We start from the raw sequence: 16215 nt of genomic DNA, 5'->3' as shown, positions 1-16215 counted from the left end.
AACAAGAATGAAAGAAAACTTAAAACACTGACCACTGAGCACAGCTGTTTTTCTTCATGACTGATGATCACTAGACTGACTTCTTGCATTTGTGTGGAGTTTCCTCTTATCTCTTTGGGTATTTTACTATATTTTCTGAAAAGATTAGGCAGCACCAATATGGCCTTGTTAATGCCTCTTTTCATATCAACTCAAATGCATGGATGACACAGACTGACCTGCCAAAGAATTAGCACACCCCTGTGGTCATAGCAGAATCTGGCTGGTCCACCTCCTGCAGTTACAACAGCTTGGACATGCCTGGGCATTGAGTTGAAAAGATCTGGAGAAGGGCCCCAGAGGGACCAAAGACCATTAATCTCCCAAAGCCTCAAAGACAGCACACTCTTTTCTAAGTTTGGGGTCGCTTTGCCTGGAGATGCCGGTCAAGTCCATCCCTGAGGGCCTCATTTGGTTCGAGATCAGACGAATGGGTAGGTTGAGGTTATGTGCCGGTTCTACCTGAGTACCATGGCAGATGCCATTTTGCCTCCAAGGTACTGCCTCGTTCCTGATGGGGATGGGGATTAGATGGCTGTGCCCCTTTCCAGTGGTCTGGAGGAGGCTGTTTTGAAAAACACAGTTGGGGGTTTATTCTGTTCATTTGACCTTCTAAAATGCTCAAACTTAATCCATTTGGGGTCTGTTGTCCTAAGGCAAAGGAAGCTCAGACTAATAGATATTTAGAGTAAATGTCTCATATTACAATAGTATGAGGTTTGGGGAGCAGATTATTTATGTACTGTAAATGAAATAATACAGATTTTAAATAATAAATCTACTTTCTTGTAAAACATACTGTAAGTACTGAATTGAGATCACAGTTGGTCAGAGACATCTCTATTATGTGTTAGTTTGATGTTTCATGAAGCTCTTAGAAAATTATATCTGCAAAAAAATGCAGTATATGACATTGAATTTAGATTTGAATAAAACGCATTTACTGTATGTGAATTTAATATTGTGAAAGACTATTGCACAGGCAATAGTTCATTTAGGCTATCAATCTATGGTGCTTAAAAAGAAAACTGTTGTTATACTTTCACTTTTAATTAATGAAAAAAATGTAGAAGAAATAACCAGAAGTTAAAACCTCAGGTGAAAGGCAAATATTGTTGTCCACTGAGGTGGTAACATTCCTAGGAAGTGTTAAAAACTCCAAATTCAAATACATTTTGCCTGCTGTGGCTGATCTAGTTATTTCTGTGTTCAGCTTATTCATTGCTAACAGAAGCCTTCTGTACCAGTCTGTAATGAAATCTGTATAAACTGTGTTTGTTCAGTAAATTTTATTTTCTTTTCTTTATTCATGATTGATGTGATGTTTATTTTGCATTTTCATTCCATACTACATGCGTCTTATTTTCAATGGTGTGTTCTTCTTAGAAAGACTAATATCAAGGCTACATGTGTTTATTTTCAGAATAAGGAAGCACAAGCATTCGGAAACAATTACAGTAAATGAGTTAAACAGTACTGTATATACTCTCTCACTATATATGATTACTGGAAATGCTATATACAGTATATTTCAGTAAAAGCTATTATAAACAATTTTAATTACTTTTAACATACACACTAAATGTATACTGTGGATACATTAAATAATTTGATCAACTCATGTACAATAAACTATTTTTATGCATGAAGATTATAAAAATATTTGTGAGGAGTCTTTAGCTTTGCAGCTGATGGTAATGAACAGTGCTTATAAAATTAGTTACTTTTACTAAGAAAGGGGTGAACTATATTCACACTGGTAGAATGAAAATATTAAAAATGCAATTGACATAGGTATAGTAGAGAGTGCAACAGTAAAGGTGTGTCTCCCTGATACTTTTGTTCTTCTCAGGGAACTGGAAAAAAAATCTAGTGCTGGACACATTTAAGTTTTTCAAACTCTGAGGGAGACTGTGTTACACATGTCATGTGTATAATATTCCACTACAAAAGTATGTTCTATTACATTTTATTTGCACTGAATTAATCAGCGTTCATTTTGCATTTTTCCATTAGAATGAACTCCTTTCTCCTGTAGTAATCTTATAATTTTGCAACATTGCATGTAAACCAAAATGTTTCTAAACTAAAAAAGAAATCAGAACAAAGGGAAAAAAAAATCCACAAATCCTGGAAGCCTTATCACATTTTGCACACGAAACACATTTTTGAAAGTGTCCCTGTTAGTGCAGGGAAGGGTCCCAGTTAGATCCACATAGATTTGTATTATTGCAGGTTTGCAGGTGCGTTTCTATTTCAATATTCCCAGCACTAAATAGCAGTACAGAACAATGACACAAATGATCAAAATGGACTCAGAACCTAATGTCATAATAAATACAACAGAGAAAACATCAGGATATCGTAGATATGCAATTTGGTGCAAAGGAATTAAATGGGTAGTTATTTTTATTTTCGAGTTGTTTGAAGAAATACAAAATGTGTAGTGTCTCCAGCCATGCCACGCCTATAAAGTAAAGCTTTTCAGTGGGTTGCATTTTCACAGAAAAGGCAAAACACAAGCATATGCTAGAAATGCCACCGGGTCCCTGGATCTCAATCATTTCCAAAGGCTAACTGGCACATCTAAATGGAAACTGGTTTAATACATATTATTCACAAAGACTACCATTGATCATGCAAATTCAATGAATGTATGCCCAGCTGCTTTGTTGGCAGCAATCAATGTTTTCCTCAGCTATTACACACCAGCAGAGCTTTTATGGTCACCCAGAAATCCTAAATTGGGAGTTTCTGAGTTTGTTTTGTTAAATAAAACTATTTTAACGTCCCTCTTCAAAATGATTTCTTTTAAAAACCTGTATTGCAAAGCCATAGAAGGAGCTACCCATAATCATCACCCAATGAGAGACACCATTAGAATTATGATAGAAAACTAAGATCAAAATGCTGAAGATTCCCTCTTTTGTCCTCTGAACCACAGCAGGTTTTAAGGCTATCAAAGGTTTTAAACCCCTATAATAAGTGCTACAGCCCCCTCTAGTGTCCTCTTTTATTATTTCCTTATGTCTACCAGTAGCAATTGTCAACTTTTGACAAAATAACACATAAAATCTTATCTAGTTTACACTTTTAAGTAAAATAATGTAAAATAGAATTCCTTAATAAAAAAAGAAGAAAAGATCATTTTTATTACACTATATTCAAATGATTTAATAAAAACATAATAAAAGCAGCCAATTTAAAAAGTTAAAATTGGCATATTGAGTGCACGTTGTTGCAAAGAAGTGCATATTAATGCACTGACACAACAGCTAGCATGCTAAAATAAGTCCCTTAGTGGCTGTCCAGCATGACCACAGAAACATATTCAATAGTTTCTGAAGAAATTCATTTGGTTTCAGATATATTGCTCTATTATCCAAGCTTTTTGTTTGAATGCAAGACTGTTTTCTTGTTTATTCAGGGTAATAGCCCTAACAAACAGTTAAAATGCACTTATGTGTTTTTGTTTCAAATTAAAATATGGTACTGTACCAGTTGACCCTGTGTCCCAAAATGCTTCCAGTATACTGAGAATTTGTCTCATGCTGTAGATGAGGTCTATATCAGAAGTGACATATTAACAGAAATTAAGATACTGTACATATCGAGAGCACACAATATATTTATTCATCATAGCAAACTGTTTGAATAGTTTGCAGATTAAAGGCTAGTTTGCATCTTTTGTCATGGTAGTGGATTAAAATTGAAAATGTATTGTTTTCAAAATATGGATGGCATTGATTTGTCTTCAGCTAAAGTATTCTTGCGCATAAGTTACAAAATCTTAGAGATGATATACTGTAGTATTTCTTGCAAAGATGAAAAAGACTTTCAGGATCATTAAAAAAATACTGAAAGTCACCCAGTTTTTCCTCTATTTTTTTAACCAGTGTAGTATGGGAATCAAAGCACACACTGTAGATTTTAAATATTTGTTCATGTTTCAAGTTCATGTAGAGGGCAATGATTTTTTTGTTCACAACTTCTGTTTTTTTTACATTAAGGACCCACAGGAGTATAATATTTTCTATTTTAATCAAACATTTCTGATTTACTTAAAGCAGAATGACAAGTTCTAGTTTTTTCTTCTCTCTCTCTTAAGAGTTGTAACAGACGTCAATAAATATTAATGTTTATTTATGTGTTGCTATTCTATAAATAAAAATCACCGTGACATCTGTTTTCATTAGCATTTGATAGAAGATCATGTAAGCAGTTGGATTTAAAAGAAAAATAGACAGCTGCATGATGTATTTGATACACTTGGCTTGATTTACAGTGTTTTAACCCAGTAAATCATTTGCATTTGCAGTATACTGAAACATTTTTTCTTCTGCATGAAAGAAAAAAATGCCATTAAAATATAGTAGTTTTATGAAAAGAACAATTTTCAACACTTAGTGTTCATCACAAAAATGGTTTAGTTAAGGAACGGCCACAAATTTCAGTGTACAAAATATACATAAGGTGTTGTTCAATGCTTTTTGCTGAAGAGTCAACATTTTGTGTTTTTGTGAAAGTTATGGTAAAGGTCTGAAGAAGTAAATCCACAGAGATGATTATTATGAATGACCTTGGCTGATGTATTTATCTAAAGTAGTTTGCATTTATAGCTAATTATTCTGCTTGCCATTTATTGAAGCAAATTACCTTGAAACAACAGCAGTGCCCTAATCAGAATTTAACCCCCCACCCAGACTTTCAGAAATCGGTCCAGCACCCACTACTAAAGGACAATACGCAATGCCTTGCAAAAGTATTCACACCCCTCCAGTGTCCCATTTTGTTGAATTACAAATGTCTACACATTTTTTAAAGTGAGTATTTTGGCAAAAAAAATGAATGATCAAACTGAACACTTATAAAGGGAAAAATAATTTACATGTAAGCAAAAACCACAAGGAAAAACTCCAACCTTAAATATGTCAGTTGCACAAGTTTTCACCTGCCTGAATCAATAAGTACCTTTAGCAGCAATTATAGCTGAAAGTCTTTTTGAATAAGTAACAACTTTACACACAGGGATATACCAGTTTTTCTTTATTGACTTTGTCACGTTGGCAAGGATTTATTGATTGACAACACTTTTCAAGTTTTGCCACAGATTTATGTAAAAAGTTGGATTAAATGGGAAAATAGTGATTTATCGATAGTTACCACTGAATTGAGCGCCTTGTATTTTATTGTTCTTATCAACTGAACTGGGAAAAACAAACAATAATGTTTATATATGAATAATATTTTTCTATCATATATAAATCTGGAGTTTGAAAAAAAACGTAATTTAATATGTTGTGATGCCACACCAGTCTAGCTTTGTCCTTGTGCATCATTGTGTTGCTGAAAGGAGAATTTGCATACCCGCTTTATGCCTTTTACAGACTGAATCAGGTTTCCATCTAAAATATGCCTTTAATTATCCATAATCCATAACATACAGTAATACTGCAACCACCATGCTTGGCAGTAAGGATGGTGTTGACTGAGTGGTGCACTATATTGGGTTTACACACATATCTGCATTTAGACCAAATGGTTCCAATTTTGTCTCATACTGTATGACCACAGAAACTTTAGCCACATGTTTGTAGTATACTGTAACTTAAATGCTTCATTGCAAATTCTGTTGAGTTGAGCCTCAGCCATAAATGCCAGCTCCCTGGAATGACAAAGATATTTTCTCACAGAGATACAGTATTTCTCACTCACGGACATTTCCATCTATCTTAGCCAATGAACTGTAGTTCTTCCCAAATGGTGGAATCCCTAATTGGTCTCCTTAATGTCCAGTTGCTCAGTTTTGGTGGCGGACACCAAGCTCAAAATGAATGCAATTTTTAGACTCTTCTTCTTCAAACCTTGCCTTTCTACAACTTTATCCATGAGTAGTTTTAGCTAGCTGGTTTAGCTAGTTTTAGTAGCAGCCAGCAGCCATATCAACTCACAACTGGCAACCCACTGAAGCTAAGCAGGTGTGAGCCTGGTCGGTACCTGGATGGGAGACCTCTTGGGAAAAACTAAGGTTGGTGGAAGAGGTGTTAGTGGGGCCAAAAGGGGGCGCTCACCCTGCGGTCTATGTGAGTCCTAATGCCCCAGTATAGAGACGGGACACTATACTGTAAACAGGTGCCTTCCTTCCGATGAGACGCAAAACCAAGGTCCTGACTCTCCGTGGTCACTAAAAATCCCAGGGCATTTCTCGAAGAGAGTAGGGGTGTAACCCCGGCGTCCTGGCCAAATTTCCCATTGGCCCTTACCAATCATGGCCTCCTGATAGTCCCCATCCATGAATTGGCTTCATTACTGTGCTCTCCTCCCCACTGATATCTGATGTGTGGTGAGCATTCTGGTGCACTATGGCTGCCGTCGCATCATCCAGGTGAGGCTGCACATTGGTGGTGGTGGAGGGGATCCCCATTACCTGTAAAGCGCGTTGAGTGGAGTGTCCAGAAAGGCACTATATAAGTGTAAGCAATATATAATATATAATATATAGTTTTAAACTCATCACTGTACAACTGAATTTATTCTGAAGGATGTGAACCACTTGTCAAATAACTAATTTAAGTTTGCAAACATATCAAAAAGGGGTGAATACTTATACAAATCAACAAATTGTAGTTTTTGTTTTTTTCTATTGAGCATTCAGTTTTTATTAAAACAATACTTTACATATCACTGCATTTGTAAATAAAAAAATGCTTGAAAGAGGTGAATACATTGCAATGTACTGCAGCATACAGCATTTGTGCAGAAGTACAAAGTCTAGTACTTTTTTAAAACTGGGAATGTACATTTATTTTATAAATATATATTTATTTATATTGCTGTTTATATGCTGTACTCTAGTTTGAAGTAACCATTTATTAAATCAGCTCAGCTCAAATCTTGTATGTATAAGAGAGGTGAAAATAACAGTCATGCATCCTTTAAATTGTGCTGTCAGGTCATCTGCTTCTTTTCATTTACCAAGCGCACCAGAACTAAGGCTATCAGACGGTCAGCTGAAGCATCTCTCACTGATAACACTGTACACAAGCACCCTGACAGTCTCAGCAATTCCGGCTTTCTGCACAGCTAATTTCAAACCCACCAACCCCAGTGGCACTCAGCCAAATGTACAATGACCCTTATTATGTTCTTTGAGGAGAGACTTTGAAGTACTTATTTATGTAATAGGTTGCTAGTACTTCCTGACCAGCTGATCTGACATGTACCACTGACCACAGTTCAGAATTAATCCTGTAGGGCTCAATTCAAAGGTGTTGTGCATGCCACTTTGACAAGTGCATGCAAGAGACTACAAGTGTGGATCAGAAATAACCCAGTTTTCTGGGCAAGTGTTTATTTGCAGGTTTCTTGTGTCAAGCTGAGGATGCCTGTCCTTTTCTCCCTTTTACAGATCAGTGTTTAAAAATGGAAGAAAAAAGAAAAACAATGATAAGATATACAAGCATTTTATTATGGTAATATGTTATAAATGTTCAAGGAAAATGTTTATCACACAGATTCACTGATCCTTACAATAATAAAACACACAAATAAGAAAAATTCTACTGGTTCTAAAAATAATGGTGAATACTCATGAATAAACAGAAATGAACAGAAACAACATTTTAACTTTAAACAAAAAATGTAACACTAAAACTATGAGGAGAATGTATTTGTCCTACTCACATTCATATACTAACATATATGCTATTAAAAGTTAAAAACTATATTTTTTGTTAAAAATGATTAATTTGTTTTTAATACAAATCATTAAGATAGTTGTGTTGCAAATAATATAAAGATTCAGTATAAAAATCATTGTAACATTGTGTATAGTAATTTTATACAGAAGTACATTCGCAGTCAGCTTTCATTTGTTTTGTTCCAGCTTTGCAGTAGTCTGTAATAAAAACAGTATTTAAAGATGGTTTAAATTGACTAATTAGATTTATCATTCAAGACAATGTAAATTTAAAAAGCAAAATTAAACAATTGCTGATTTTATATTGATTACAAATAAACAACAACGATAATTAAATAAAATGGGGTGTGACTGTTTAAACAAGAACAAAAAAAATATTCAAAATCTTCATGTTAGGCAGCCAATTTACTGCATTTAATATTCACCTTACCATTTATCGTTTATCAGATTTCCCAAAGAAATGAGACTGCAAAACAAATACATTAAAAGGTAAAAAAAAATCAGACAAAATTATTTGCTGCACTTCACAAGACAATTTTCTCTGTGTACTGTAAGTTATTTGTTAGACAGTAGTTATATGACTAGACTACTGCAAAAAATAACACTCTTTAACAAAAAGGTTGATAAAGCCAAATAAAATAATTACATACCAATATAACTTGTTCTTTTTTATCACATGTAAAATTATGGAAACAATACTGAGAGCTTAATTAGAGGATTAGTTGAATTGGATCAGGATTATAAGGGATAGTTCATGTGGATTTAGAAAAGGTAAGTCTTTATTAAATATATAAACAGAGGCCTTTGAACAAGCAATGGATACTGTATAAATGAAGCATACATTAAGTTATGCTGTATTTAATTTTAAACCACTTCTCTTCCTTATGCGAAGAAGATAGAAAGATCAGGAAAACACTGCTGCAGTGATAAAAAGAAATTCAGAAAGATTAAGGTGGGATCAAGGGCTACTCAAATACCTGAAAGATTACATTTAGTGTAAATACAGTAAGTAGCAGAAGTATAGAGTAGCAGAAACAAACAATAAATAGATGAGGTGGGAAACATTACTTACAGTAGGTATTTTTGTTGACACATTATTCTCATCTTCTAAACAATGTTTCAAATGTAGACATTTAATCAATGGATATTAAGTTAACACCATAAAATGTACTATTAATTTCTCATATAGAATACTGTGAACACAAATTGTGTAAAAAAACATATTGCTGCTGTTAAATCTATCCAGATAAGAATAATTAGATGCATATATGTGCTTACAGAACTCTCCTGACAGCTGTCAGCTTGAAAGAACTAAATCTTTTTGGTCTTTGAGCTGATATTACTATAGGGAGACCTGATAAATTTAGCTGAAGAAATCTGAACACAAATTTGTGATTAGCCTGGGCCTTATCCAATAAAGTCAGTGGGCACAAGGCAGGATAGACAGGATAGACCTTAGATGGGATACCAGTCAATTGTAGGACAACTAATTCATTCATACAGTAATACAGTATGTTTTGTAAAATCATCTAAAATTAAATAGTTTAAAAACTAAAATAAAATGTCCACTAGCTCTTAGAAGTGTGTCTGGGGACATTTTGGATTTGGAATAAAAAAGTCTACTTAATTTTAAAAAAAAGTAATACACAGAGTTATACTGTGCATATCAATTGTTTTTTAGCTATTAATTGTGTGGCAATAACAACATGGAAATTATAGATATTATCAGGTTATCATTTTTACATTTTACTGTAAATTCGTTATACTGAATGTGTGGTAAACTGGGAGGAGCTGGGAGTATTGGAATCAGTACTTGTTACATTTGAATACCTCTCAGTACGTATTAGCTGTTACATTTAAGTACTATACTGTATATGACTACTAAAAATTTAAAGTTTGGCAACTTTAACAGGATTTACAGTTACAGTAGCTTGATTGTACAGTATATCCAAGTCAGATGAAAAAAATTAAAGAAACAAGGTATACTTATGTATTTAGGTTAGTCTTCCATCAATTACCTGATGGCCTTTGAAGGGCTTGCTGTAGAAATCCTGCTCTGCAGTTTGGCTTCCCTGCCCAGAGTCACTCATACCTACTGTACATACATAAAGAACAGTCAGAACATGAACAAAAGAAATAAGAGATAAAGCCTAATGGGATTTTGTGCATTGAATTCCATTTGTAAATTTAGGTTCACTTCCACTAGAACTGGTATTAATAAATAACTTAACAATTTACTGCTGTCCTCCATCTTGTGAAAGTGATTACAAATTCAAAAGCCTGTAAAAATACAGCACTGTCATCAGTAGTGAATTTTGAATGTAAAGTGAAAATTAATGTAAAGCTAATGAATCAAGGGGTGTATGAATCCAAAGGTATATAGTAAAGACATAAGACATAGTAAAGTCCTTATTCCTTGGAAGTTGTTAAGTGGTGTTTGGGAAAATATCCTGTCTAAATAAACTGCTAGTTTAAATAAACTCATGCAGTATTATACAGTACACTACATCAACATTTTAATGACCCCCCAATTAACCACAAAAGAAACAATGCATTGTTATTAAAAATGATAAGCAATAGTAAATTTATGATAAATATCAACAATAAGCTTTCGCTCTACCAGTTTTCTGTGATTTTGGAACCTAAAGGGGAACAAAATCCTGTAGGTTGATATTTGTTTGCTTAAGAAACAATTAAAATACTATCTTGCTGATTCACTGTATGCTAAATTCTTTTCATTGTGCAGAAACAAACACAGCACTTACCTGGTGTATGATGGATGATGTTAATTTTATCTGCGAAGAAAATACCACTCTGTTCATTTCAGTTATTTTCCTAGACCAGCAGTCTTGTATGACATTCTTAAATTGATAAAATTTAGTTTTCCAAAAAGCAGAACAGTGCTTTTTAAATTAAGTAAACTGCCACACAAACATTTAGATAATTAAACTAAAGAACCAGTGGACCTTTACTCTCATTACTGAATGGTATTTTTTTAAATCATGCACAGCACTTGTGAGATTATACCTTTTTTGCTTTTGGGAAAAGTACAGGTTAATTCCCCCCTGAAAAATTCCCCACATGGAATTAACCTCAGCTTCTCCTTTGCAGCCTACGTGCTGATGAATGCAATAAATGTATAACTTATGTTTTAATAAAAAGTGTGACAATCAAGGAGTTAATTGAGTGAGACGAAGGCACTCAACATGTTGGTTTAAATTAAAATATCCAATATAACCTTTTCTTGTTCTCTATGGTCTTTCATATAATGTAGCATACAGTACTGAATTCTCATTTGCTTATTATTAATTGCTTATTCTCAACTGGTTGTCTTTTAATTGTTGTATGAAATTCATATCAATTTCTTATTTTTCATCATTCTTATGAAATCATACATTTTAAAACAATTATAAGCAAATGTTTCTGTGTTAACTTTACCGTAGACATTGTCATCATCTTCTCTGTTGTTGATAATACTCGCCCTCAGCTGTTGCAATTTTACCTTTAAACATTCAATAAAAAAATCCAAATCACTATTTACTAGTTTGCATACTAACGGTGCATAAGAGTAAAGCAATTGATACGTACTGTATTACGTTAATTATGCATAATTTCTCTCCTTAAATTTATCTTTTTTCTTACTATATCACTTTTGTGATAAGGAATCCAGTGTTTATTTTATTTATTTATTAATTAATATTAAGATGGGGAAGTTCAGCTTTTAACGGGATATTTTATACATTTTTATTATTTTCTAATGACAACTTGATTTGTAGAGAAATTCATTTCTATAGCTTTGTAATCATAATTTGTCCAGTACCCTAAAGCTGACAAAGCTGTATAATGTTTGGTTCTGCCATTTCTGCATTCACAGACAAATTTGTTCTTAGCTATGTCCAGGATTGGAACACATAGGTCACGTCAACCACACTTCCAAGTGCCCAAACTGCATATCTCAAAGGATCTTCAAACTTCAAATATATTACATTGCTCTCGTTGTTTCATGTTTGCAGTTTGTTTCTAGCTTTTGTTGTAAGCCAGCAGTCAATGCAGTTCTGAAGCAGTGATCACTTACTGTAAGTAGCCAGAATATGTTCTTTCTGCATGACAGGACTAACAAAATAAAATTAAAATACAAAACAACTATGACCCCTGTTACACTTTTCTAAACCCTACAGCCACACCCAAATTTATAGGTATTAATCTTCGGTTGTTGTCTTATAATGGTTAACATTGTATTAGAGGTGACATTTCTTTACTTAAGATTGATTTATTTCTTAATTTAAAAAAAATTGCCAGTCTCCACTTTTATAGCTGGGTGGTTTGGTGCAACACAGACACCTTACTTAAGAGTACAACACAAGTTTCTGCAGTGGGGGAACTGAACCCTTAAACGTTTACCCATAATACTGTGCTGTCCCCATGGTAAAGTCGTTAGGAACACAATACAAGAAACAAACGCAACTGCATTAGCAGGCAATTGTAATCTAAATCACTGAAACATAGGTACAGTAGCAGAGAATGATGGTGATGAACACAGCAATGAAAAGAACATGAATACACAGCATTCTGAAGAGACAGGAAAGATGTCCTGTAAGGAAAGGTGTAGCACTACTGTATGCATCAAAAAGAGCATTCAAACACAGTAATTCCCCTCTATACTGTATATCAAGGGTCATTTCAAAGGACATAGTGCTAAAATGATTTACAGTAGAGACCACCGAATTCAGTTATCAATTATTAATGCAGACATAGAACAAAACATTGTTATATGGGATATCTGTGGTTATCGCTGAATAATGGTCTTCACAATGATTGTGAAAAATTATCAGGATTATCAGGAAAGTCAACATATGAAACTGAAATGGTACACATGGCTAATGATGGCTTGCTTTCTGCTTACTGCTTATTGCTTGAGTTCCTCAGAACACCTCCCAGAGGTAAAGTCTATTGATCTGCTCTACAGAGTAAAGATAATGAAATGTGGGATGTACAGTAATTAGCAAAAGAGATAAATTCAATTGCAAAGGATAAAATGAATCTTGAAACATGAATTTAGATAAAAAAAACATTTGGACACTGGAATTTCCCTATTCATAGTGCATCTCTTCTTTAAAAATAGACCCAGGTTCATAATGAGTATGAAAATATAAAAAGACATGAGCAAGGAGTATATGTCTGTTAAGCTAAATGAAAAACATTACCTGCTGCAATGCATCCAATCCTTTTTGCATCTTCTGCCACTCATTGAATCTGTCCAAAGCTTCATCCATTGTAAGCGATCCCCTTTTTACTTTTTCCTGAAGTTCAATCAGCTCCTCCAAACCAGAGTGCTGGTAAGGGGCAAATGAGTCATATGTAGAAGAGATATTGTCTCTTTCTTTACCTGGAGGAACACAGACAGACACGATAAAACATTCCTGTTATTAAACATAACCTCTCAGGTTGTGTTTGTGCCCAGGGCATTCTAAATACAATGTTAGTTATCAATCAATTAGTTAAATGTTCATAATTGGGGGACAATGAGCCTTCCATATGGTTAGAGAATGAATGTACTGTAGAACAGCCAGAAAAACTTTACTGAAAAGTACACAGAACACCCACTCCCTGGATTATGTAAGAGTTCGGTTCCTTGAGTCTTTATGTACATTTGACACAAATTGGCCACCCTTTCTTAGCTGTTGTGTGAATACATAGAGAGAATAATATAATATTGCCACAATCCTCCTTTATTTTCCCTAGCTGTATCTGTGAATTGAGGAATTAGGGACGTGAGAGCAGAACTGCAGGAACAGCAGGTTTATTGCCCTTTAATGGTTAGCAGGCATCTGTGCTCATTATGGATGAGAGTAAAGAGCAAGAGAATGAAAGGAAACACCCCTCCTTTATATAGTTGGAGAAAAGTGAACTAACGACGAATGTAAAAAGGTTTAAAACCTATAATTAGAATCATTGAACACCAAATATAGCATACACCTTAAAAACACAGTAAATAAATTTGAATTACCCTTTAACAAATGTATACAAATAATGTAAATTTCATTGCCCTGCACTGTGCTATTCAGTAATTAAAAATCAAAATAAAATACACAGTGAATAATAAATAAAAAATCTGACATGATAGCTTGAATATGGATATGCTCACAATTTTCAGGTGATAATGTGCAGATATACTGTAGCCACATTTGAGGGAAACCAAAGTAGGGAAACCTACTGTATATGCAATTCATCCTCGGGTAGAATGTGCCCCACTACTTGCTTTTCAAGCATGTAACAAACCTTTCTTACCTAGAAAGTTTTATTTTGAGTTCACAAGAGGTTTATACATAAGGTTGCATTTGTGTAAGTCTTGTTTTGTGTAAAAAGGGGAAAGGATGTATACTTAATTGAGTTGCAGAAATTAAACATTTAGATAACTGCACAGTTTTATATCTTACTGTTTTAAATATGAGTAATACTACTCACAGTTTAGATAAACTGTAAGCAATTTTTCTACTGGACCATCATCAACATATTACTTAACATCACTTCTGGATAGTTTGGGTGTTCTGCCTTGACTACCCCTTTAGTAAAGGATACCAGTTTCATGAACTCCGGAGGCAAGTGCTGGAATACAGCTGTTGCTGAAATATGGAGTCAGACAGCAATCTGCTACAAAGACCAGCCTTTTTCTTCATTTGTTTTGATTCTCTGTATAGGAGCAGCTGTAACTGGGTGTTAACACTGGTTTAGGCCACTATAGGATAGCTTAGGAGCACTCAGATACAGAGAGATTTTGAACGAGCTTATGAGAGGAATCAACTCCAGCTATGTCAGGGAACATATAGGTAGGATAGGAGGATCCTTATGCGTGACCGGAATCCCACAGAACGCAGAGTAGCAAAGGGACGATCCGAAAGACGAAATCCAAAGGCTTGGTCAATAAGGGAGGCAGAGGGTCCGGTAACGAGAGATATCCAAAAACAATCCAAAAGTCAAAATCCAGAAGGCGAGGTCAAGAGACGGAAGAAGAAGATTTGTAACAGGAGATCAGTCAAAAGGCTTGGAAACGCACACTGGAGAATACTGCGAGATGCTTCTCCATAGTGAGCGTGGGAAGGTGTGTGAGGGGAGTTTAAATACTGAAAGGAAAGTCATTGGATGATTGGTTAGGGAGTGAGAATTTGAGGAATCTGATGAATGTGAGAATGTGATGGGTTCAATCAGGGATGAGATTGTGAAGCAGAGGTTCCGGGAATGTAACGTCGTTTGAGAGGGAGAGTGTTGAGTGTGACAGGGACAGGACAGCTTTTCTGAGGTAGTGTGGGGCGTGACAAGCGACAGTACCTGCAAGCTGATTCCTGTATTCCACAACAAGTGCTGTCTAATCTGGTTTTAGGATCAACCAGTATCCTAAAGACAGGATGTATGGTTAAGCAGTTTAGTAATGTGGTGAGACAGCACTGATGATTACAGGTTAAGAGAGAATGATAAAGAACAAACTGCTCCTGTGTCAGGGATATGAATTCTGCTTTTTTGAGGCACACTTTTGGCCAAACAGGATCAGCCAGGAGAATAGGTTTCAGAAGTACTGTAAGTGGAAACAAGTTAGGGCTGGGAAGGGTAAAAACATCAGAGCTGGCCCAGTTTCAGTTCTGGTTCTTGATATTCCTCTATCTAAATAGAAATGGGATTTTTGTGTGCAGGTCCTCCATGCTGCGCACCAGCCACATTTTGCGATCTGCACCTAGTAGTAGTATTCCAGGAGCAGCAGTATTCACCATAATGAAATTATTAATTGTTTAAACTTTTAAATTACTTACACAGTTTTGACAATTCTTGATCACTCACATGGCAGCCAATCATAGTACACTCCATTAATACATGAGCATAAGTGACAGTTAATTCACACTGAAAAGCATAAAGAAGACACAATGTTTCAGTAGTTTTGCCTTCTTCAGGTGTCTCTTTTTTCTATTTTTCAGTGTTGAATTAACCTTTATGTGTTGCTTTGCAGTCAGTGCACGCTGACTCAGCTCCCCACTTGACTTACATCAACACTTCACTGTACTATGACACATGTCCGTTTTACACATTAGGTAGGATTTAATTGTGTCATATTAGCAGTTTATATCCATGTCCCTTTTTTTCCATAATTATTTTCCTAAATACATACTGTGTAAAGTACATAAGAATCATCAGTGATTGCAAAGAATACAGAGAGACATGAACAATAGACCGACAGTGTTCTGTTGGCCTTTGGGCAGGATGTTTCCAAACTAAAGGAGTAGAAGATAGAGACAGATATAGACTAAGACTAGATACTGTAAAACAGATAGCCTTATTTTATAAATGTAATATTTTATGGACTTTTGAAACATTTAATGTACTTCTAAACAGACTCATCACATACTGTATACTCTTACCTTGCCTTGAAGAAATAGAATACAGTGAACCAGTGTCGGCCTGAGACATCTTTTTTTGGAATACTGGAAAGA

General features: G+C 34.8%; 1 protein-coding gene across 2 annotated transcripts in view; it reads right to left on the bottom strand.

The window, feature by feature from the left end:
• Window positions 1-7370: 7370 nt before the first annotated feature.
• The window catches only part of LOC102692336 (B cell scaffold protein with ankyrin repeats 1), a 108179-nt gene continuing 99334 nt past the window's right edge, over window positions 7371-16215 (bottom strand). Inside the window, exons 10-16 of one of the 2 annotated variants that reach the window (XM_015345060.2) lie at window positions 16144-16206; window positions 12943-13124; window positions 11177-11240; window positions 10504-10533; window positions 9757-9833; window positions 8169-8204; window positions 7371-7936 (exon numbers count right to left, since the gene is read on the bottom strand). In XM_015345060.2, the coding sequence (XP_015200546.2) occupies window positions 8172-8204; window positions 9757-9833; window positions 10504-10533; window positions 11177-11240; window positions 12943-13124; window positions 16144-16206 (449 nt within the window). In that variant the 3' untranslated portion in view covers window positions 7371-7936; window positions 8169-8171. The remainder of the gene's footprint in view (window positions 7937-8168; window positions 8205-9756; window positions 9834-10503; window positions 10534-11176; window positions 11241-12942; window positions 13125-16143; window positions 16207-16215) is intronic. The other variant, XM_015345061.2, reaches the window with a different exon arrangement.

The sequence above is a fragment of the Lepisosteus oculatus genome, chromosome 1 (assembly GCF_040954835.1).
Source record: "Lepisosteus oculatus isolate fLepOcu1 chromosome 1, fLepOcu1.hap2, whole genome shotgun sequence".
NCBI classification, from domain to species: domain Eukaryota; kingdom Metazoa; phylum Chordata; class Actinopteri; order Semionotiformes; family Lepisosteidae; genus Lepisosteus; species Lepisosteus oculatus.
The sequence above is the reverse complement of the archived record's forward strand: the minus strand, read 5'-3'. Positions and strand labels throughout refer to the sequence as shown.